This window comes from Dunckerocampus dactyliophorus, chromosome 16 (assembly GCF_027744805.1).
Source record: "Dunckerocampus dactyliophorus isolate RoL2022-P2 chromosome 16, RoL_Ddac_1.1, whole genome shotgun sequence".
Lineage (NCBI taxonomy): Eukaryota > Metazoa > Chordata > Actinopteri > Syngnathiformes > Syngnathidae > Dunckerocampus > Dunckerocampus dactyliophorus.
Window position 1 is genome coordinate 23,668,038 of NC_072834.1, and position 25,202 is coordinate 23,693,239.

The 25,202-nt window shown below is 42.0% G+C and overlaps 1 protein-coding gene across 2 annotated transcripts in view; it reads left to right on the forward strand.

Moving 5' to 3' along the window:
- Positions 1-536: 536 nt before the first annotated feature.
- LOC129168729 (roundabout homolog 2-like) overlaps positions 537-25,202 on the forward strand; it is a 147,885-nt gene continuing 123,219 nt past the window's right edge. The window contains exons 1-3 of one of the 2 annotated variants that reach the window (XM_054754333.1): positions 537-1,025; positions 15,168-15,697; positions 22,588-22,914. In XM_054754333.1, the coding sequence (XP_054610308.1) occupies positions 15,640-15,697; positions 22,588-22,914 (385 nt within the window). In that variant the 5' untranslated portion in view covers positions 537-1,025; positions 15,168-15,639. The remainder of the gene's footprint in view (positions 1,026-15,167; positions 15,698-22,587; positions 22,915-25,202) is intronic. The other variant, XM_054754334.1, reaches the window with a different exon arrangement.

The following is a 25,202-nucleotide window of genomic DNA, read 5'->3' on the forward strand; positions in this document are numbered from 1 at the left end:
AGGCTGGGCTCTGGTAGGTCTTTGTAGAAGGTGGAGCCCAGCATGTGTGATAGAATCACACGGAATCAGTCTCTAATTCACAAACAGGCCCTCTTCCGACCAAACCATCAACCTCCAGTTCTCTGTCAAAAACGGTGATCGGATTTATTCGCCTCTTATCACTAGTCATCTTCTGTCTTCCAACACTGTCTTCAGCTCGAGTGGTTAACCTCTTCCCCAGCAGGTCATGCCTCCGCTTCACACTGTCTTGAGTGAAAAACAAACTAATTTCTTTCAAGAGATCAGCCAGCTTTGGGAAGTCTACCGCCTTGAACGCAAGGTGAATTGGGAAATCCCGCTCTTTCTCCAGAACTGTCCTTGGTCTGGCAGTATTAGCAGCAGAGGTGGCATATCTGACCAGCAGCCAGATGTGTGATCTCGAACAATCGACGAGAAAAGATCCACCCTCTTCATGCAGTAGCGAATCCATTCTCACCGCTACACTTGGCAACATTCTCGTAAGTCCTACATCCCCTTGGTCGTGCACATGTTGCATGTAAACGATGAAATCTTGAATGGAGCTCTTCAGTTTTTCAAATTCAGTAGAATAGATTCTCAGCTGCGTAACCTCTGGTTCCATATATTCATGACTGTATAGATCCACAAAGGGGACTACTCCCATGCCTCTAAACTCACAAACCACCAGGCGTCCCCCGTCAAGATGCAGACTCTTTTTCCTGAACACCGCCATTTTTTTTCGAACAATCACTCATAGTTTGACTCAAACACCCCTCGTTATATAAGACATCTCACACATTTCCACACCCCCAACACGTTCGCCACGCCCATCAACGCCCTTTAAGATATTACTCACGTTCTAAAGTAAATAACAAAGTCACGCCTCCTTCCTTTACCCCCACCTCCTCAGCCCATGACCTTTATCGGCCGGTTGGGGGGAGTGTTCTAGATGTAGGAGGGAGTGGCCTAGATGGGTCATTTGTACTTTGCTATTGAAGAAACAAGGCTGGTGGATGGACGGCTGACAGGTAATCATGATATTTTTTAAGAAAATATAATTTTTAACAAAATAGCTGTAGTACAAAGACTGGCATCTAAGGTTGTAATGTTTTGACTGTTTTAGCAGTATTATTTCTATTGTTTCAATGAGAATGTGGAAAAAAAGTGTTTTCAGTGTTTTGACTGTTGTTTTGATCAGTGTTTTGACTGTCTTTGCAAATGGCGGATTTAAATGGTTTGAATGGGGACGTGTGAGCTAAGGTTGTAATGTTTTGACTGTTTTAGCAGTATTACTTGTATTGTTTCAATGAGACTATGGTAAAAAAAAGTGTTTTCAGTGTTTTGACTGTCTTTGCAAATGGCGGATTTAAATGGTTTGAATGGGGACGTGTGAGCTAAGGTTGTAATGTTTTGACTGTTTTAGCAGTATTACTTGTATTGTTTCAATGAGAAAACTACATGTTTGAGACACAACCTGACACACAGACAGGCCGGCGGGGGCGGTATTGGGGGCCCCAGTCACACATGCTGAGACACACCCAGATAAGGCCGGAGGATGTCTTGGGGGTGGTGGGGGTGGAGGGGGGGGGGTCGTTAGGAAAGGAGGGGTATGGGAATGGGGGCTTCCCCCACACGCAGCCGGAAGAAAACACAGTCACGTGGGAATGATTTTATGATTGTTTGTTTGTTTTATGACTTCCGCATGTCCGCTTCCTGATGCTTTGATGTTTTATTGTTTTATTGTTTTATTGCTTTATTGGTATGCCATAAACTTTTATTGCTTCCTGATGCTTTGATCCCTGACACATAGGTGTGAAAACGCTTTGATGTTTTATTGTTTTATTGCTTTATTTTTTTATTGTTTTATTGCCATATCATAAACTTTTATTGTTTTATTGCCATATCATAAACTTTTATGACAGGGTGCCATAAATCAATCAAGACATGCCATAAATACCTTTTTGACACAAAGTGGATTTTATTACTCTCTAGCATATTCCTCTGGAAGAAGTCCTTTTGTGAAGTGCAGCGTTGTCCTGTTGAAAAAGCCAGTCATCACCACACAGATGAGGGCCTTCAGCCATGAGCCATGCCCCCTGCCACATCTCCACATAGCCGGCTTTGACGCCCCTGCACAACCTGAAGCTACATTGTTCCATTGAAGGATCGTGATGGAAAACATCTCAAGTGGGATCTCCTTGTCATGCCAGTAACGTTGGAAGCCATCAGGACTGTCAAGGTTACATTTTTTCCTCATCAGAGAATAAAACTTTCTTCCACCTTTCAGTGTCCCATGTTTGGTGCTCTCCTGCAAATTCCAAATAGCCAATTTGTGGCCTTTCTTCTTAAAAGCCTTCTCTGGCAGATGTTGTCTGATGATTATTGGACTGCACGCCGGACCAGTAACAACCTTCATTTGGGCCGAGGATGGCCCCGTGTCTTGACGGACAGCCAATGGGATCCTCTGAGGTCTACCTCTTGACTTTTTTGTTTAAGTGTTCCTTTTTTGTCTTTTGTTCCTCAGGATGTTGGGAGAAGTCCAACCTCAGCAGCAATGCTTATGCAGTCCAACAATCCCACAGTGTTGAGAGAGGATAAGCTTTTTTGCCTTTGCCATCAAAAGATCATAACCGTGTGAATATAGCAGTTGCCACATCACCATAGAGAGTGAAACTTAAGCTTGTGTGCCTGGAAAATGAAAGTGAAGTTTGTGTGAAAGTGCGAGTTTGTTTTCCATGAATCATATCTTAAGTGTTGCACATCTCTGATTGTGATAGGTGTGTGTGTGTGTGTGTATCATGGAGAGTGTGTGTCCTGAAGGCCCCTGTGATAAATGATTAGACTGACAATGCACTGAGCTATTAGACTGTATAATATCTAACAAAATGGTGCCAAAACAACAGTGTACACAGAAACTGAATGTGCAATTCAAAACTACAGGCAAGCAGATTTTATTTTTAACTAAATACATTCATATTGTAGGCTGCACGGTGGTCTAGTGGTTAGCACGTTGGCCAACACAGTAACAGCTTGAAGATCGGGAAGACCTGGGTTGGATTCTCCCCTGGGCATTTCTGTGTGGAGTTTGCATGTTCTCCCCGTGTGTGTGTGGGTTTTCTCCGGGTACTCCGGCTTCCTCCCACATTCCAAAAACATGCAGGTGAGGTTAATTGGACTCTAAAGGACTCTAAATTGTCCATAGGTATGAATGTGAGTGTGAATGGTTGTTTGTCTATATGTGCCCTGCCATTGGCTGGCACTGGTGTACCCCGCCTGTCGCCCGAAGTCAGCTGGGATAGGCTCCAGCATGCCCCCGCGACCCTAATGAGGAAGAAGCGGTATAGAAAATGGATGGATGGATGGACATTCATATTGTGGCTATAAGGAGAGAGATAAAGGTGAGAAATAATGAATGCATCATTAGACAGTGGCCATCAGAGACTGTCCATGATGTGTCACATTAATATTTATGCTTAAAGCTAAGACAAATGCAGGAATAAATAAAGCGGTTGCGACAACATAGCTGAGGGTTAAGTGACTGGTTTTCTCTGATTCGTTGAAGTATCCTTGAGGAAGATGTTAAACCCGCAATTTGTCCTTAAGCTCTTTTATCAAAGTCGTTTTCCCCATTGTGGGACTGAAAGGGATTAACTTTCTTATTATTGCATTCAGCACTGCGGGAGATTAAAAAAGAGCAGCAGCCCTACTAGGAACCATAATTCCAGATGATTTATTACATGTATTATTGTGTTGCAATAATAGCAACTATTAAGTTGTGACTCCAACCTCAGGTCTGTGTGGCAAATGCTGACAACTGCTTGTTCAAGCTTAATTAGGTCACCTGTACAAAGCATCTTTTTAAACATTGATCTACTCGATTTAACCTTAAAGCCGGTTAAATGGAAATAGATAAATGAACATTACGCTTGACATCACTTTTGCCTTTGGTGGAGGGAGGAGGAGGGCACGTCTCACCTGAACTTGATTGTAAACTTCAGCAGCAGGTACAATCATCATTACACACACTTGTTATGTCTGCCTTAAACCATTCCCTCTGCAACCTTCTTTATCAAAGTTTTGGCACTTGCAACTTTCTTTGCCTTCAAAGTGGTGGGCTATTTTTAATATTTAATTAAAGAAAAAAAAAAGACAGAGAACACGCAGAAATGTGCAGTGCGCTTGAACGCCTCATCAGCGCAGGGCACACACTGCTTCTTAGGAGGGAGAAAGGAGACAGATACAAGATGTTCATCGTTCTGTGCGCCATCTATGACCATACAAGCCACATACACAATAAATATTGTTGCCTGTAGTGTCCCAATTATAAAAGAATCACAATGCATTCTTTAGACAGACCAAGTCACCAACATGCAGGTGCTTTGTTTGGGAACAGATTGGGCGTACATTAACCAGGACAATCGATACATATTTTTGGCAATAATTTTCTTTGAAAAGTGGACATACGGAAACTGAGATTCCACTGTACAGCAAAGCTGGCATGAGATTGAAGTGATTTCAGTCACTTTAACTTTCAGCCGCTCTGTATTTAGCGCAACAGGGCTAATGATGTATACCCAGAACACAAACTGTGCAATATTGTATATCAATAAATAATATCAATAACAGCCACGTGAAAGGAAAGCAAGTGATTGGAAAGAGACCCAGAGGGTATACCACAAAGCGAGTTTAGTGCGTTAGTGAGGTCTGTTGAGCCTAAAGCTGGGCTTGCCCGTACAATGAAGGTGGATCAATTTTAAAGTGGCTATATCACCATGGTAATGTAGGCTAAACTCATAAGCGGTCCCTACCAGGTTTCGTCTAATAACCTGGTCCCTACCAGGTTTTGTCTGATAATGTGGTCCCTACCAGGTTTCGTCTAATAACCTGGCCCCTACCAGGTTTCGTTTAATAATCTGGTCCTTACCAGGTTTCGTCTAATAACCTGGTCCCTACCAGGTTTCGTCTAATAACCTTGTCCCTACCAGGTTTCGTTTCATAATCTGGTCCCTACCAGGTTTCGTCTAATAACCTGGTTATGTCCAGTCTGTTAGCTTAAAATTGGCTATGAAAGTGCCTCTGTTTCACTGTGTAACTCATTCAGAGACGACGGGAGTTTGAGATCACACTGATCCGCTAGCATTCCCTGATGAAATTCTCTATAAGAGAAATTGATTTTCAGCTGAGAAAATACGTTACATTTGCTCACTTTCTGGGCCAAGCATGAGCAATAAAATGCAACATGAAATATGAAGTAGGCCAATGTTAGCAGACGAAGATGTCACAGCAGACCTTGCGTGAGAACTCAGCCCGTTAGTCTTCTTATATTACAATATTTGCCAGAGGAATAAGCACTCTGGGCCATCAATCAACTGCAACTAAGGAAAAAACTGTCACAAAGGAAATAGTCGCCGCAAAACATGTCAACACTGCCACCTAGTGGTCACCACGAGGTACAGCATTGTGTAGACAAAATATGAAAACAATATAGACAGATTTCAAAGATTAAAAAAAGACAGCAGTGACTCCAATTTATTTATTTTTTGAAAATGGATAAGGGTTAATAAGTTGGGCAATGGTGAGCGCTCATAAATGAAAAGACCACTAGGGTATAGTTAGTATAATAATCCATGTCTTTTGGCGGCAACAGTGTTGCTTCTGACAGTGATAATCGTTTCGAACGCCTCATAACGCTCCATAATAATGACTTGCTCATTTTGTGTAAAATACACCGGCTGGGAGCGCTTCGTTTTTCCGCGGAAGGAGAATAATATGATGTCAATCGTCCCCCTTTATGTGACAGTGCACAACAAAAATATTCCATTTATTAACTTTGAATCCTATATCGTGGAAATTCATTTTTATTGCGGTCGGATGTGGAACCAATGAACTGCTATAAACGACGTCATCCTGTATTTGTCACTATACGTCCAGTGAGATAGAAAAAAAAAATCTAAAAAGGTTTAATGCTCAGCAGCTCTCCCTTTCTAAAACTATTAATGGCGAGAGGTTTATCAAACCTATTTCTTCCTCGTTGTTTTTCCACAGGAGTGACCACAAAATGGTGTTACGGCCCCAGCGCAAGATGAAACACATCCTGTCAAATGGCTTTCCACGCTGAGTGAGCTCGTTCTGCTACCAGATCACGTCTTCTGGACTCTGGACACTGGAAAGGTGTGTCACAAGTGCACTGGCGGTTTGTAGAGCGTGAAACAACATCAGGAAGTGTCGTGAATAAAGTGATTGCAGTGCTCATCTCCAGAGAGACATCTTGTGATTGAGCTTTGGTTTTAAGTGCTTTCAGTTTTTTTCTTATTGCTTCAAAAGTTGAATGTTGTATTCCAAAGATCAATGCTGCATTTGAGACTGCCAGGAAGTAGGTAATTTCCCACTTGGCGCATACGAGGTCTGACCTCAGTGCTCGAAGAGCAGTTTAATATCAACAGAAAGTACGGTTGACTGGGAAATCGAGTGTTTACTTTGCTTGTGAAGAGTCTGTTGCGTGTTCTGGGTACTCTGGCTTCTTCCCACATTCCAAAAACAGGCATGTAAAGCTAAATGGAGCATTTCCAGTTTCCATTTTTTAGCACGCTAATAGGATGTTTTGGAATTGTTGGAATTACACGGCGTATTAATAATACGACAAGATGCAGCATATTGTATGCTAACCGAAAAATGTACACAAGCCGAGGCAAATTTTGGGGCAAATTTTTGACATAAACCAAAAAACATGGAGGTTTTACTCTATGTAAAACGTACTAAATGTCAGAATATTGAACATTACAGTAACATAACTGACACCTAGTGGCCAGTGTTGAGTACTACATATCATCACAACATCCTTGAATGCGTCTTTTGGGCGGCAGTGGCTTAGCAGGTCGTCCAGAAACCGGAATCTTGGCGGTTCGATCCTCGGTCCCTCCAACCAACCCTGGGCAAGACTTCCCCGCCTTGCGTCTTGGAACGCGGTGGGATTGATGAGCTGCATAAGCAAGGCCTCTCGCAGCACGACATTGCTGCTGAGGTTGGATGCAGTAAGACAGTCATTTCAAACTTCTTCAAAGGTTCCTGGGGTTTATGGAACAAAAAAGTCAAGGGGTAGACCCAAAAAAATGTCAACGGCCCTGAACCGGAGGATCCCATTGGCTGTCCGTCAAGACACGGGACCATCCTCGGCCCAAATGAAGGTTATTACCATCAGATGGCATCTGCCAGAGAGGGGTTTTTGGAAGAAAAAAGGTCTTCAAAGGCCTCGTCTCATTCAAGGCCCCAAAATTTTGAAAAGTGAAAGAAAGGTGGAAAAAAGTTTGGCTTCCAACGTTACTGGTGTGACAAGATCATCTCACTTGAGATGTTTTCCATCCATCATCATGATCCTTCAATGGAACAATGGAGCTTGAGGTTGTGCAGGGTGTCAAACAGCAGCTGGCTAAGTGGAGATGTTGCAGGGAGCATCCCTCATGACTGAAGGCCCTCGTCTGTGTGGTGATGACAGCAAAGCGCTGCACTTCACAAAGGACGTCTTCCAGAGGGATAAGTGCACTCTTGTGGACCACCCTCATCTAAATCCAGTGGAGAACATTTGGAGATGGATTTACAAAAATGGACATCAGTTCCAGGCAGTGGTGTACTCATTTTTTTTTTGTCTTTTTCTTTTTGCATTTTGAAGCTGGACTTCGAACATCCTTGAGATCCAACAGTGCAGAATGTCATTTGTTCAACTGGTCTTAACATTATAGTCAGGAGTGTATTTTGATTTATAGGCTGCGCCTGACTAGAAGTCTCAGGACCATCAAACTATGACAAAAAGTGACTTATACTCTCAGACTGTATCGGTCAAAGCCAAGCATTATCATATTCATAAAGGTGGAATTTGCAATCTGATAGTGTGTACCCAATGAACGTTATCTTGATACTGTGTGATACTTTGACGTCGTTATCTGTGCCACATGTCAGATGACCGCTTGCATATGTCAGCAATGAATTGCATGTATCCACTGGTCTGAGTGCTCTTTGAGTTTGTCACTCGTGTTCTGGTCCGGGCTTTGCGGTCAGGACACATTCCGTCTCTGTCGACTCCCACCATGGCGGAGCATGCTTGATGCTGTTCACACTGTCACACACACACAGACGCACCATCTGTTTCCTCCAGTGTTCCTGGCTTGGACAAACACGGTTATGAGTAGGTAATGGTGCAGACACAACTCGTGACCTTGACACGGTCTCCTATGTGCGATCAACACAGAGAGAGAGAGAGAGAGAGAGAGCGGTAGATTGATGAGAGGAGTCAGGAGCCCTTTTGGGTTTGGTTTGTGTGAGAGACAGAATCCCACGTTGCCTGGAAACATGTCCACTGGTGATGAAGGATGAGGGAGTCTTATCTTAGTCAACCTCCTCAATGCGCATCAAATCACATCATTTTTAAACCTGATGTTGAAAATCCAATGCCATCATGCATTTATAATTCCAACATGGAATTTTCATCTGAATTCATACATTTTAATGCACAATTAAACATTCTTCTACATGTAGATGTATAATCCTTGTTCTCAGTCAATCATTAGGGCTTGCGACTCAAACAAATATGTTCTGCATTGCAGTCAGTCAAGTAAGTTGACTTTATTGTATTTCTTTGATCAGAACATTTTGCATATAGAAGTCGTGCATTATGCATCGCTCACAGTGCTGCACATGCACACACGTCCGTCCAGTGGATTTACATCTTATAGTTGAAATGCTCCGTGGATGTTTGTTTTTTCTACATTGTATGTAGACATAAAGAACATTTATGCATGAAAGAAACTGCTGCAATGGTGCTTTCTTTCTGCTGTACCCTTTTTTAACTCATTCAATCCTAGCCACTTTTAAAAAGACAACCCCTTCAGCACCGGCCATTTTAGACGATTTTGACAGATCTTTCAAGGCGCACAGAAACATGGGACCTACCAAAAGAAAGATTAGACTCTCGTCTTTCATTAAAAAAGGCTTGTGTCTACCTTTTTCCGTTCTTTTGTAATCAGCAGTAGAAAATAGCTAAGTTTCAGGGAAATATCAGTTCCCAACTAAAACAGGGAGAAAACAACCTTTTTTGAAAAGATACATTTCAAGCATAACTTTCACTTTGAAAAAATATTTTTTGCTTTTGTGACAGCTCAAATATTTAAACAACAATACCAACAACAACACAAAAAAGAGTTGTTTTACATCAACATAACTATTTACAAATTATAACACCATGAACTAGTTACAGTTTTCACATTTGGAACTGAGCTATGTGTGCGTGTCCATGTGTTAAAATGTCACTACAATGCGTGACACTGGAACGCTACACTCCTCCACGTTCTCTCACTTCCTTTTTCGTGTCATGTGTGATTTTTTCCATCCACATGATCCCTGCCACCTTGTGGCTGTTTTCATGGCTTAAAAGTGCTCTGGAATGTTAATGCCTTTAGTGGAGAGTTGCATCATCACCTCTTTTGCCTCTTGTGAAAAAAAAAGACGTATAAATTCATTGTTTGGGCGTTCGGGATTAAAAATGAATGAATTAAGCTCTAAAGTAGGAGTGTGCGATCATTAGCGGTCCGATTGAGTCGATATGAGGGAATTACGAAAACAGCTTTCATTTAAATATGAATTCATTTTGTTTTTCAGAGAAGGTGAAGTAAATCTGGAAGATGATCTGAGGTTGCTCAAATGTTCAACTTAGAAAAGGGCTGAGAATATATCATGTGATGATAAAGAAACACATGATGTAACAACAGAGCACGATTAAAAATGATGGTGTATTCACTGTTCTGTGCATGTAATCTGCTATGCTGCTCGTCATACGCGGTATACAGTCGTCCTTCGCCACTTTGCACTTCCACTTTGCACTCTTATCGCAGTTAATTGGTCAATTTGCATCAAGTAGGAGTCCTTACACATAAATGGAATGTTTTTGGAGTCAGAGCATAGAAAACCCGTGTACGACCTTCTAAATATGCATTTTAACATTATTAGAGCCCTCCATCCTGCTGCTTTTCTATGCTGCTTGTCCTCACCAGGGTCGGGGGGGTAAGCTGGAGCCTACCCTCGCTGACTTTGGGTGAGGGGCAGGGTACACCCTGCACTGGTCGCCAGCCAATTGCAGTTATTAGAGCCCTCCAGGCATGAAGTAACACCCCTATAGTCACCTTTCCACTCCCAATGTAGCAGATGTTTTTAACTAGGGTGCATGATAATTAACGGGCCGATATGAGGGAATTATGAAGTCATTCCGATAAAAAAAAATAGCTCAGATAACTGATAATTTAAAAAAAAAAAGCTCCAATGAGGTGCAATCACCCGTATTGTGCAGGTGAGAAAATCATGCTCTCCTTTTTTCTCCTGCCTGTGACGTTGACAGCATGTCCTAACGTCCCCTGAGCTCACTTGTAAACATTCACTTTCCAAGAGAGACATTTCGTGTGCTAGTTCTACCAAATGTGTCGCGATGGGGGGGGGGAAATCGAGCACACAAAAAACCGTACCTGCTACCTGAAATGCCAGTGCCGCAGCGTTTGAATAGTGCAAAAGTGTTGTCATGGAGATCTCAACCTCCGTGGCGTCACACCGGCTGTTCGGAGCGTGTGCCCGAATACAGTGCACCTTGCTGGGCCACAGCAGGTGGTTCGTCCCCCTCTATACCCTTGTTGTCCTGGTAGTAGTGATGTGCTAGTAGTAATGTCATCATATTTCATTAGGACTCATCAACAAGTACAGTTGGTCAAATCCTCCAGTCCTTCTTACCTCCAGGTGTGCATAAGCTACACTTAAATCTAAAAGGCTCTAAAATATAATGGGTGAAAAAGATCTATTTCATTTGCAGGACATATTTTTAATATCTATAATCCATATCATTTAGAGGCGTGGCTGTGTGTATTTCTTTGGAAGCTGCTGTAAAACACAAAACCAATGTTATGTATTTAACAAATAGCACAAATTCTATTGGATTACGTACACACAATTAAACATGGTTAACTAGGGGTGCAATGATGCAGGTATACACGACCTCAAAGAACAAGCTGTGGTTAAGAGTTGTAGCATGCAGAACCGTTCTCATCTCGACTGAACAATGGCAGCTCTTTGCGTTCATCACATGCACTCATCTTCATCCTTTTAAGGTGGTGAAGTTTTCAAAAACAGATGCACCGCACCTTGACATTGGGCCAGGAGGCACGGGGCCCAGCGGACACGTACTGTAGCTGAGGGGATGTACCAGGTCCGAGTCGCCGCTTCGCATCGCCGACACAGACAGGCGGATATATACTTGAAATGGGACGGTGTAGCCTGGACAGGTACGCACGCACACACGAGAGCCAACTGAATGGTACTTCAGTCATTTTACAAAAATAAGGTCCCAATATTAAGAGAAAAAAGTACGAAGAGAAGAGAATAATTTTAGAATATGAGGAATAATAACGTCATTTTAGTAGCATAAAGTTGAAATATTAAACAAAAAAAAAGAGTTTTTGTGATTTCACATTAGTTCAACAAACAAACAAAAAGCTGTGATTTCTGGAAAATTAGGATGCAGAAAAGGTTATGCTAGAAGAATGAAGTCATGTTACAAAAAGAAAATGTACAAAAAGAAAAAAAGCTGAAATACTTGGAAAATTAAAAAAAAAACAGCTGAAATGCAAAACTGCAATTTTATGAGAATAAAGTCAAAATATTAAGATAAAAAAGTTGTGTTCTAACAAGAAAAAAGTCACAATTTCACAAGAATAAACTTGGAATATTAGGAAGAAAAACAATCTTTTAGTTGCATAGAGTTGAAATATTAAAGACAAAAATAACGTAATTTTTTAAAAGTCGTATTATAATGAGAAACAAAACTAAATAAAGGTTTGGAAAATTGTGTTGGGGAGAAAGTTATAATATGTAAATAAAGTCAAAATATGGGAATAAACTGACAATATTACGAGAAAAATCAACAGCAAAAATGGGAAAAAAAGGGTGAAGTTGATATTAATAATACTTTTTTTTCTTGAAATACATATATCACTTCTTCGCATAGCTGCATGTGTTGCTTTACAAAATATCCAAGTGGCAAAGTTGCATTCCTTTTTCACGATATGGTCCTCGCTGGAAAAACGTTTGGACCCCCCGGTGTGGACGCTGAGAGGGGTTCCAACAGACCAGGACGAGCGCATTCAGCAGTGACGTGTGTGAAGTCATTCATTTCAGCGTGACAACGATTTTGGCATCAAAGTCAGCCTTTTTTCACTGGAAAGATTTTCTAGCGACCTTCCTTCACAATTCGTCCATAAGATTCGAATGTTACCTTTCGCTCCTCTCCAGTTTCCTTAAACGCCTATTAGCATTCTGCTAATGATCAAGGAAGACGTATGGGATTGAGCGATTGATCCGGTGATTGCAATAAGCGCTAATAACAGATTGCAGAATTGCTGAGTATTAAGTCATTGGCGCAATTAGCGCGAGTCATGCTCTTGAATTTCTTTCCTCATATCATTAAAGTTCACCTTGATTGATTTTTGTGAGGCCATTCATTTCCTAAGAAGCCTATTTATCATCCTCCGTCGTTGCACCTCTGCAAACAAAATGGGTTTTGGGTTAAGGTCAGATAGAAGTTACTTACTCGCATGCGATGACGTATTATTTGTGTTTAGCGCCGAACACGCCACTTATCTGTACCCTGCACTTTAGCAAAAGCTGGAAGCGTTGATGCATGACTCGAAAGCGATCGAGTGCAAAGAGGCTTCCTCCGCACCGCAAAGTGAACTGTTGGCGTCTTGCAGGAAAAGGCTGTTGAACACATCATTCCCAGATGGATGAGATCGCTCCGATTTAAAGGATTGTGTTCGCTTTCCATGACCCTCCTGCGCTCAGCCAAACGCAGACTCAATTTAGCCGTTGTCTATAATTATTATTCGATCCACTGCCATGAATACTGTGCCAAAAAATGGTTTAATTTCGGCTTCTGGATCAATAGCGGTTGATACAGCCCATCTCGGTCTGGTCTCAGGGTGACGCCGCCTTTATATCGCCATTGACGGCATTGAGCAGTATTGACAACTGAGAAGGATAAGCACCTGAGGCAGGATTCAGCGCTGAAGGGCCTTTCCTTGAGCTGCATACACTTTAATGGCTCCTTTATCACCCATGCACGAAGCAGAAATACAAAATGCATTTGACTGTACTTACTGTATTTTGCTTAACTGTGCTGTTTGGTTATGTTTTTAATTAAATTAGTGTCGAATTGAAAACCTGTTTACCACCTTCTAAATCTGGGTTTTCACATGATTAGAGCCCTCTAGACATGAAATAGCGCCCCTATAGTCACCTTTACACAACATATTTAGCAATCAAGTAAAAATGCAACAAACACGGCAAAATGTTGGGAGGAGTAGTACCACAAGCGACCCAGCATGTCTTGCGGCAAGAGTATATGGGTGTTTTTTTGGCATGGGTATTGTGTGAAGATATTTCTTTGTATGCCCACAAGGTGCAGCAGGTAGCTTACTTTGTGCTTCGTGTGTGTTGACGTGTTGTGTGGTTTGGATTGTTTGTTGTACACACTACAGATTGCATCTGACTATTTTGGCGATTCAAGTGTGCCTCTATAGCACTGCAAGTCATTTTGCCGGCTACACTTTACATCTTAAAGGTTAAAAAAAAACAAATTTGGAAATAGGCCGCACGGTGGTCTAGTGGTTAGCACGTTGGCCAACACAGGAACAGTCAGGAGATGGGAAGACCTGGGTTGGATTCTCCGTTGGGCATTTCTGTGTGGAGTTTGCATGTTCTCCCCGTGTGTGCGTGGGTTTTCTCCGGGTACTCCGGCTTCCTCCCACATTCCCAAAAACATGCAGATGAGGTTAATTGGTGACTCTAAATTGTCCATAGGTATGAATGTGAGTGTTTGTATATATGTGCCCTGTGATTGGCTGGCCACCAGTCCAGGGTGTACCCCGCCTCTCGCCCGAAGTCAGCTGGGATAGGCTCCAGCATGCCCCCGCGACCCTAATGAGGATGAAGCGGTATAGAAAATGGATGGATGGATGGAATTTGGAAATACCCGGTGGGCTCTATTAAGACACTTGGCGGGCCTAATGTGGCCCGCAGGCTGCAATTTGCCCACCCCTGATGTAGACTCTCACACACACAGAGGTAGCCCAAGCCTATGGTTTGTTTAATTTAATACAGTGACTACTAGCGCTGCACGATAATTATCGAGCCAATATGAGACATCATACCGATAAATCAAATAACATAAAAAATTGCTCAGATAACCAAAAAAAAACTCCAATGAGGCCAGATTACGCGCACTGTGCAGGTGAGCAAATCAAGCGCTCCTTTTTTCTCCTGCCTGTGACGTTAACGGTCTGTCGTAACTTTTCTTGAGCTCACTTGTAAACAAACATTCCCTTTAAGAGGAAGGACGTTGTACCACATGCTCTGTGACGAGGGTGGGGGGGGGGACCCATTGAGGACACAAAAAACCTTAGCAGCCACCTGAAACATCAGCGCTGCGGCATCTGAAAAGTGCAAAAGATTTGTCACACCGGCTGCTCGGAGCGTGTGCCTGAATACAGTGCACCTTGATTGTGTGCACCATTGACTCCTGCTTATTATGTCCACTATATTGGATAATAGGAGTGTAAAGGTGACTACATGGGTGTTATTTCTAAATGAGGAATCATACTTGACGGAAATTCACCAACTAACCGTGATAGAGTGCAGCAGCAAAAGTGCAAAGTGGTGAGGGACGACTGTATCCCGCTGATATGGCACGAGCAACATCGCAGATGAAACGCACAGAACAGTGAATAGGCCATCATTTTTAATCCTGCACCGTTGCTGCATCTCAATGTGTTTGAGGCAGATGAAAAGAATGTAGAATAACAAAATAAAATCTTTATATGACATATCTTACTGTATCTTCTCAGTCACTTGTTGAGTTGAGCATTTGAACAATCTCAGCGCATTTTCCAGATTTAGTTCACTTTCTCCACAAAAAAATGAGTTTATGTTTAAATGTATCTATTTTGGATATCAACCTATACAATTAAGCGAGTGGTGCGTTCAGGTTCCGGTTATTTTTTCACATTTTAACCTGTCAGCCTTCAAGGTGGAAAATGGCATTTCTTCTTTCTTTATTATTTGATGTTTTTCCCTCCTCTCCCATGCAGGGCAGCGGCGTGGAGAAGGAGGGGCTGTGCGAGCTGCTGCACGGTGCCGCTTCCCACCTCCTCCTCCACAACCCCATCACCACTTCTCGTCCCGCCACATGGCGACGGGTGCCCTTTCTTTCCCTGGGACGCAATAAAAGTACCGGTGGCTAGGAGCATGTAGCGGGGTCCCGGTCGGAGCCGCGTCGGGCGTCGCTGGTGTCGACGGCAGAGAGAACGCAAACGTTCGGGCAGCTCACTCGGTGCGCTTTCTTTCACCGGAGAGCATATGAACGTCAGCCTTGCTGGCTTGCTTTCCCCGCCTGAAGCGAGTGCCTTGGTGGCTTTGCTTGACTAACTTGAACGTGAAGACATTTCACAAAGTGGCAAAAGGTGAGGACAGGCATTGATTGATGAATTGATCGCCTTTTTCCCCCGCTCGAGGAGGAGGAATTCGTACGCCTGCTGAAGCTGAAGGGGCCAATATGCCAGGATGGGTCCTCTACAGTATTTCTTTCTCTGTGGACTTCTATACACCAAAATAAGCACCGGTAAGCCACGATTTCTTACATTCATACAATATTTTCTCTCACATTTAAATTGTATTATTATGTGTCGCAACTTGTCCATCCATCCATCGCGTCCATCTTCAAATAACAAAGCTGTAGGTCTTCTAGTTCCATGCACATTTATTGGCAAATATGTGCTGGCAAGAACTTTAACTGCATGGGGGAACAATGGGACCTCCCTTCGGGTCATTAGAAAGTGTTGCACACCATGCAGTTATGGAGATTGCGCACAACTTTCACCAATATTGTTTGACCGCGGGCCATATACTTTGTCACCCGACACGGGCAGTTTATGTCCCGCAGTAATAATGCCCAATGTGGTGTGGAGAAGGTGCTTGGTCTGAAAATTCTCCTCTTCAGAATTGATATCTACAGGTTAGTCATAAAGTAAAGGGCTCTTGTGGTCTTATCTGGAAGATTGCACAGAAAGTGACTGGGTGGACCTTTGCAGTTGTGTGGGCCTACTGCATGTGTACCACCTAAAGCAAAGTGACAGGATATCCATATCCTGTAGCTAACGGTGTACATTCTTCAGGACTTTTGCATAGATTTGCATTAGATGACACACATTTATGTTTCTCAAACACCAACCATGCCATCTTGATGTTTATGCATGTTATTTCTGTAAAATGTAACTTCTAGGAGTGACGCTATAATATTATTAATAATAATATTAATAATATTAATAATAATAATATACAATAATATTAATATTATAATATTATTGTCAACATTTTTGGACAAAATAAACCACCAATGATAATTTATAATAATAATAATCAATATATGATAAACATGCAATATTTCCTTTAATATGTCATCTTTCACAATTCAGTTATGGAATTGGCGTCGGTTACTATCTGTCAAACGTTGGCAGCATTTCTTGAAATGCTGGCTTTTCAACTGTATTAAAGAGCAGTGTTTCTGTTGCGATGACTTTCTGTAAACGCACACCATTTTGTGCTGTTTTCTCTGTATTTACTTTGCTGACCAAACGTCTCAGCAAGCGTCGACTGTCGAGACGAAGGCTGTTTTCCCAGATGAGTCATTTTGTTGCCTTTTATGCTACTACGACTTTCTAATAAATTCGGCATACTGGCTCGTTCATGTTGATGGGTTCACCTTGCTTATTAATATTTCGGCATTTGGCTTTGCAAGCGTCTTTTTCCCTCCTAATCTCTATGTTACCTTGCAGTTCGCCTCGCGAGGCGACGCTCCTTTGCTGTGTGTGTGAGTGTGTGTGTGTGTGTGTGTGTGCGAGTGTGTGCGTGTGTGTGTGTGTGTGTGTGTGTGTGTGTGCGTGCGACTGTCTAACTGACAAGAGGACTCACTCTGTTTGCTGTTGTTTTATGAACCGTCTAGGTACTGAATCAATGCACAGAGTGAACTCTCTTCCTGTCTTGTTTGGAGGTGAGAGACGAGGAAAACAGACACGCATGCACATGGCAATATATGTATGGAGGCTGGCAAAATGATCAAGTTCATTTTCATTTATCGGTGATTAATTCATTAATTTATTACCGTGAGACAGTTTTAATCATGCGAGATCTTGTGACACCCCTAGTAATTTCACATCATACTGGCTTTCTCATAACGGACTTGTTCTATAAGCCGTAAAATGGCCCTGACACTCGTTTCCCTACAAGACCTCAACTCAGTATTTCAGCACCCTGGACAGATCCCACTATAGTGAAGAAAGGGGCGTTCTACTGAGAAACAATGCAAGCTTCATTTAGTTTTACACTGTAATTATGTCGGTTTGTTACATATGCAGATTTCTACCCTCTGCTTTTGCACCTTTGACACTTGGGAGCACAGCTTGGAACAAATCTGTACCTTTTCATCCATGGTGAAAGTACAAACAGTTACCTTGAAATCCGATAATTAGCCCTTTGGGGGTACATTAGTGTCGTTTGTACCTTGAGGGACTCAAATGGACTCATACCATATCCTTCTTTCACACAGTGCTGTTAAGGTAGCCCAGCTAAATGCAAAAAAGAAGCAAGCGTGAGCGTAAAAATGTTGAGTAAGAACATGAACCTTGGGTTTACATTCAGACAAACTAATACGACAGCAAGAAACATTAGATTGTGTGTCGTAGACCGAGACTCATCTCCTAAAAGGAATTATATCGCATTACAGACCTGCCAGTGCTTGCAAGGAATGACCAAAGAGCTTGGCTGAGATGACTCGGCTTTAAAGTGAAACATGTATGGGCCGCGTCTTTAAATGAAGGAATCAAAGGGCACGTTCACAAAGGCGACCAGTAAACAACTTGCAAGGTCTAGGAAGCTCCAATTTGTTCAGAACTCCAGAAATGTTGTCCTTCAGGAATGATGAAAACAACATTAATCAGTGTCATTTTGTCGCCCTCGTTTCGACCTTTCAACCTCAAAAATTGTGACCACTCTGACTACAAGTATATCTCATTCGATACCAAAAACCTAGTTATACATTTTTATAAACCGGAACGCCCGATCCCAACAATGTATTTATGTATTTTTTTAGGTTTTTTTTTTGCACGAGAGGCTAAAGGAGGTGCTGATGCAACTCCTCACTAATGGATTAGGCTTGAGAGCAATTTTAATGCCATAAATACGGCCACTAGGGGGCAGAAGTCCATTTCATAATAGCTCAGCAGGGATCATGAGAGGAAGGAAAAACACATATGACAGGAAGAGGACGCCGTTGCATGAAGGCAGCTGTTACATTGCGTACCACATGAAAAAATATACCCATTTGTCGCACAGTTGGTCGAAACCTAGTTTGTTAAAGTCCTTATCTCCAGGTGTGCACAAACTACACTTAATGTAAATTGTAAAAAAATATAAAAATGTTGTCATTCTCGGTACCATGTTGGTCTTGAGAAGCAGAACGGTTTGAGAAAAAGATTTTGTGCATCTCATTATTTTCTTGTCGATTAATCTGAAGCTTGTTCTTTTGATTCATCGAGCATCTTGTTTTGCCTAAAACGCAAAGATAATGGCTCTGCTTTCATGGATGACTGAAGAAATGAATAAAATATTCACATTTGAGAGGCTGAAATAAGAGGGTATTTACATTTTGAAACAAAAAAAAGATGAATGGAATACCAAAATAGTTGTGGATTAATTGGTGCTGATTAATCGATTAATTGTTGCAGCTCTTTTGATGTCTTTGTGCATCACTGATAATGTTTTTTTTGTGAAGCGTTGAGATCTGCTTCAGCGGTCCTTGAATGCACCGTCGGTGTGTGACTGGCTACACCAAACCTTTTCCACTGAGGGCCGCATACTGAAAAATCAAAGGATGCAGGGTCCACTTTGATATTTGTATGTATTTGATTTTGTAAAAAGGCTACAAATAAAAAACACGATATAATATGCAATTAAAGACAAAGCTTTGTTTTAGTATTAGTTATTTGGATCAACATTTCAGCTTTTTGTCGTTACATGTTGCTTTTTTGCTCGATTTTTCCCATTTTGCTGTTTTGCTTTTTTTTGTTGTTTTTTTTTCATTTCATTTTTACAATGTGCCAATAAATGAGCCATGGGCCTCACTTTGGACAGTCATGGGCTACGCCATGACTCAGATTCCACCTGCTCAGCCACCATCTTACATTAGTAAGAATAGCAGTGTTCATTAGTGGCGAGTAGTTATACATTTTATATTTCAAATACGTTTAAAAAGTGTGTGTGTAGGGCTTAAACCTGGATTGTGTCGCAAGAGAGACGGGGGAGGCTTCTGGAGCTGAATGTAATCTAAACATTACAACATTCACTTTTATTGCTAATGTTGATCCAATACTTCATGGCAAACTCCAGCCTGACCTTCCTGTTCTTCTCCTTAATGAGTGGTTTCTCAGATTCACAATTGCTTGTTTTTCACCCATAAACAGCTCTCTGGTTTTCATGTTGTTTTCACCTCTAAATGCAGTCTACCCAGGCAAAACCTATCCTACCCAATCTGAAACTGAAGACAGACATTTGCAAACACACTCTGTAAATCATCCAATTTAAACAGGAAGAGTGAAATACGGTGCCTAATGTCTGACAATCCATAACGGACTGCAACGGTACAGTGATATTGTTATGAGGTGCCTTGTTGCCATGCAGCAAGTTTTGCGGTTCAACAAGGACAACTTATGTTGTAACATCACACTCTGGGTCTGATTTCATGCGTGCGGCAGGAAAGCAAAACCTTTTAACACACGCATAATAATGTGCTCATCCACCATGAATAAGATGAGGATTGTGATGCTTTCACATCTGTAAACAAACAGAGTGCTTCTACATTTGGGTCAAAACTCCGACATTTAGAGGAGGGGATTTAAGAACAACCGTACGCTTGTTTTTACTTGAAATACTAGAAATATCACGCCACAAAATTTGACGCATTCTCTGAGTATTCACGTGTACGGCTTCTCCAAAAATCCAAGAAGGAATGTGGAGGTGGGCGTTATCACAGTACAAAGTGAAACATCTCATGTAGCGCTCCCTGTTGTACACTCATAGTGACAACATCTTTGATAATGTCAGCGTTTGATGGGACCTGTTAATGAAAACGCTAATGAGATGTAATGTCTCCTCAGCTCCTGCATGTGAAAGCAAACATTAAAGTCTGTGTGTGAGAACACTGTGCAGCCAATAAGAACCTGACACTAATTAACTTTCCTCAAGGACCGTACCCAAATGATACTTTGTTCCATGCAAGCAATTTCATGTACTAATGTGTGCCTGTTGACTACAGCACATACAATCTAATACCACGATCATGCGTAACTCTCTTGGTCAGCTGCTTTGTATCACATTTATTTATTTATTTTCTCATTTTTGTTGATTGTGAATGCTGAGAACAGAAGTGGTAAAATATAAACATATAACATATCAAATTCTAATGTGTTCAAACCATTAAAGGAAAAAAGGCTCATCTGATTTGGGACTCTGAACTTTTGCGAGCAGTTTTAGGCTGCGCCGTACGATGTGGGATGCGCCTTCCATGACCTGCTGAGGTCGGAGTTCTGCGCTGTCATTCAGGGTACGGGCTGCAGAGGGCGGTCATGTGTGTACATGCTTGGTCAGGACCAGCCCGTGTGAAGAAGGATCAGAAGAAGACGCTGACAGTGTTGACATATGGATTGCATTGCATTGTTCCCTGCAGGAAGTCCTGCGTTGCGGTTCGGCGTCAGCTTTGTCAGTATTCACTCAAGTTGCACATTTCTAGCTCCTCTACTACTTTGTCCTGTTCAGATTCAAACCAGGGCAATTTATTGGCACCCCCTACTGGTGGAAAATAATCTTACATTTTTCAATTACTGTAACATTCTGCTTATTCGAGGGGGTGGCACGACTCACGAAGTAGATTGGATGTTTCCTCACCCGATGGTTGCTGGTTTTATCCTCTGTCTCCATGTAATCATTCAACATATTTATACATTTCAACAATTATTCTCTATGTTTATATAACATTCCAGCATTTCAAATTCTGTAGTTTTGTCTGCTAACTACTACCACATTTCTCAGCCTTTTTCCAACCCGATGATTGCTGGTTCGAACATCCATCCGGCTGTAATCGGTCAATGTATTTGTACTTCAGTTTAGTCTGCTGAAAACAAATTAAATGGTCCCGCCTACTGGTGAAAACTCCTTTTTTCCCAGTTATTCTACAGGGTGACATGGCTCAGGTGGCAGATTGGGCGTCTCCCAACCCGATGGTTGCTGGTTCTATTCTCAGTCCCCATGTAATCGTTCAACATATTTATACATCTAACGATCATTCTTCATGTTTACATGCCAGCATTTCAAATTCTGCTGTTTTTTTGTCTGCTAACTACGCACACATTTCTCAGCCGTTTCCCAACCCGATGATTGCTGGTTCGAAAATCCATCCCACTGTAATCGGTCAATGTATTTGTACTTTTCAAATTCCACCATTTTAATTTGCTGAAAACAAATTAAAAGGTGCCCCCTACTGGTGAAAAATCTTTTTTTCCACTTATTCTACAGAGCGACATGGCTCAGGTGGTAGATTGGTCATCTCCCAACCTGATGGTTGCTGGTTCTATCCTCGGTCCCCATGCAATTGTTGTAATATTTCTACATTTCAAGACTCATTCTCCATGTTTACATGCCAGTATTTCAAATTCTGCAGTGTTTTTGTCCATGCGGGAGTCGTTCCCACATGTCTCAGCCGCTTCAAACTATTCCGACATCAAAATGTTCCGCTCATTCAAGACATGTAGGCTATCATGACTTTCGGTGACATTTATTTCTCGTTGAAAATGAATGGACAAATGCCACGTCGCCCCCCCTGTTGGTGGAAATTCACGTGATGTTTAACATTACATGTCACATTCTGCTTGTTGAGTTCACGGTGGCGTGGCTCGGTGAATAGATTTCAGCGCATTTCTAGAATCTCCTCTCTGAGCTACCAACTTATCGTGGTGGAGATGTTTGCGTGTCCCAATGATCCTAGGACCTAAGTTGTCCAGGGCTTTCATGCCCCTGGCAGCGTCACCCATGACAAACAGGTCCTAGGGGAGGGACCAAACAAAGAGTGGCTCATCAGACCCAAATGATGAGAAATAATGTTGGACCCAGATTTCCCTCACCGCTTCGCCCCGTGACCCGCCCTCGGATAAGCGGAAGAAGATGGATGGATGGACGAATATTTCTAGGATATTTCAACATTCATTTTACGTTTCAGCATTCACACGCAATTTCTACTGAATTTTCTTCAACTAGTTGTTTTTACAACGCCTTACATGCGTTGGTAATAGTTTTTTTTAATTGTTCTACAGCCAAGATACCTCTGCATCAGTGACGAGGGGAAGACATTGATAGCAGATATTAGGAAGACTATAACAGAACATTCTTCACCCTTCTTCCCTTTAGGTTCTCGCCTTCGCCAGGAAGACTCCCCTCCTCGCATTGTCGAGCACCCCTCTGACCTCATTGTGTCCAAGGGGGAGCCGGCCACTCTCAACTGTAAGGCTGAGGGCCGGCCAGCCCCTACGGTGGAATGGTACAAGGACGGGGAGCGCGTCGAGACAGACCGCGACAACCTCCGCTCGCACCGCATGCTGCTGCCCAGCGGGTCCCTCTTCTTCCTCCGCATCGTCCACGGACGGAGGAGCAAGCCCGACGATGGCAGCTACGTGTGCGTGGCCCGCAACTATCTGGGAGAGGCCGTGAGCAGGAACGCATCTCTGGAAGTGGCACGTAAGTAACCCCCTGGGCCAGGATGGCAAAGTGTAGCATGATCATGTGCTGCGTGTGCTGAGGATGTGTTGACGTTACACCTAAAAAGGTGGAGTTTGTGGTAAATGAAGCGTAGCCCTTCCTGGCTTTGGGATGCGTATGTGTCACATGTCATAATATGTGCAACGTCACCCATTCACTGAACCTACAACTATGTGAGTGTGTGTGAATTTGTGCTTAGCCATGTGCACAGCATGTGTGTACTTGTGTGTGTGAATATGCTTTCAGCCAGCTAGTGAGACCTGTTTGGATGACCTGTTTGAGTAATGTATGGGCAAAGCTGCGAATTGCTTGAGGGGAGGAGAGAGAAAGGAGCCCAGATTTTAACCTAGCAAACTCCCCTTCACAATTTGGATTTGGAAAGATGCATCCTGCTCCCAGCCAGCGCTCTCCCTGTGTGGGTGAGGTGCTCCGGGCTATTCACATTTCCATTATGTGCTAAACTGAGCTGATTTCTTGCCATGAACAAGATGCACTCACGCTCAGACGCGCACACACAAGCACCGCAGATACTTGCTTGAACACACAAACACCCACACTTGCTTCTCCAGCTCTCCATTTTTCAATCTGTTAGGGAAGTAAAAGAGATGGAAGCTGGAAATTTCTCCAGTCTTGATTTGTTTGACGTGTGATTTCACTCAACTGGCCGAGTAATGTCAAAGGAAGAGCTGTTGTGCATCAACATATGTCCTTTTGGCACCCTCAGATATTTCAACCATTTATACTAGAGATGCATCTGTTTTTTTCAAACCGATATCGATACCTGTCTGTGTCAGCGGTGCCCGGCGTCGACTTGGACCTGGCATATTCCCTCAGTTAGGGCCCCCTTCCTCCTGGCGCAAATGTCAAGGTGCGGCGCATCTGCTTTTGAACACTTCACCTCCGTAAAAGGACAAAGATGAGTGCATGAGATGAAAGCAAAGTGCTGCCATTGTTCAGTTGAGATGTGAACGGTTCTGCATGCTGCAACCTCAGCTTGTTCTTTCAGAGGTATATTATTAGATATTACACTAATTTGCTTCGTCACCTATAACACAAAGATGATATGGTTTATAGTACAATATACTCACCTACACTGGATCGGTTTTAGCGTCTTAAATGTACACATCCTTCAATTTTTGCTATGCTATATAATTTTTTTTGTTTTTATTTGGGGGGAGCTTGCTGTGGCCCAGCAAGGTGCACTGTATTCAGGCACACGCTCCGAGCGGGCAGTGTGAGGCCACGGAGGTCTCTGGCAAACCTGTTGCACTTTTCTGGTGTTTCAGGTGACTGATAAGGTTTTTTGTGTGCTCTGTTTTTTTTTGTTTTTTTCTGCTCTTCACAGAGAATTTGATACTAGCATGCAAAACGTCTTCCTCGGAAAGTGAACTTTTGTTTCCAAGTGAGCTCAGTGAAGTTACGGAAGGCCGTTTACGTTAACATATTTTGTCTTTCAAATTTCAACTTCATTTAATATTCAACAGTATTTTTCCTCATAATTTATATAAAGTTTATTTTCCTAAAATTGCAACTTTTTTTCTCGTTGCCGTGTGACTTTTTTTCTGAACATTTTGACTTTTTTTTGGAAAATTACAGATTTCTTCAATTTCTGCTGTTTTTTTTTTTTTTTTTTTTAAGTTTTTAACTGTTTCAACTTTTGTCAATAAACTGTTGTAAATATTAGTTATCGTAATATTGTGACTTCATTACCATAATATTTTTACTTTATTTTTGTAACATTATACTTTTTCTCCAACCTAATTTTCCCAAAAATATAACTTGATTATGTTTTGTTTCTTTCTCATAATATTACAAAATGTAACTTCCATGCTACTAAAACGATGTTATTTTTCCTCATAATACGATGACGTATTCTCGTAAAACGATGACTTGTTAGGTTACAACATTTTGACGTTACTGTCAAATTTGTTAAATTATAATTTTCGAATGTGTCACAGGGTGATGTGGCCCCCAGGCCCCATTTTGGACACACCTGCTTCAGTGTCACAGTTCAATATTTTTATATACAAAAAATAACTTGTATTTTATTGAAATTACCAACATTTGTTTCAACTCAAAAGTACAGTTTTAAATAAAATGAAATATATTCGGTGCAGCTAGCCGTGCCTCATTTGCTGCTGTGCATACGTAGAAGTTAAAACCATATAAGACAAAAACAGCCCCTTGTAAAACTAGCAATTATAAAATAAATGATAACAATTCAACAATTATCCAAATGCTAATACGCTCGAAGTCAAGGCAACACG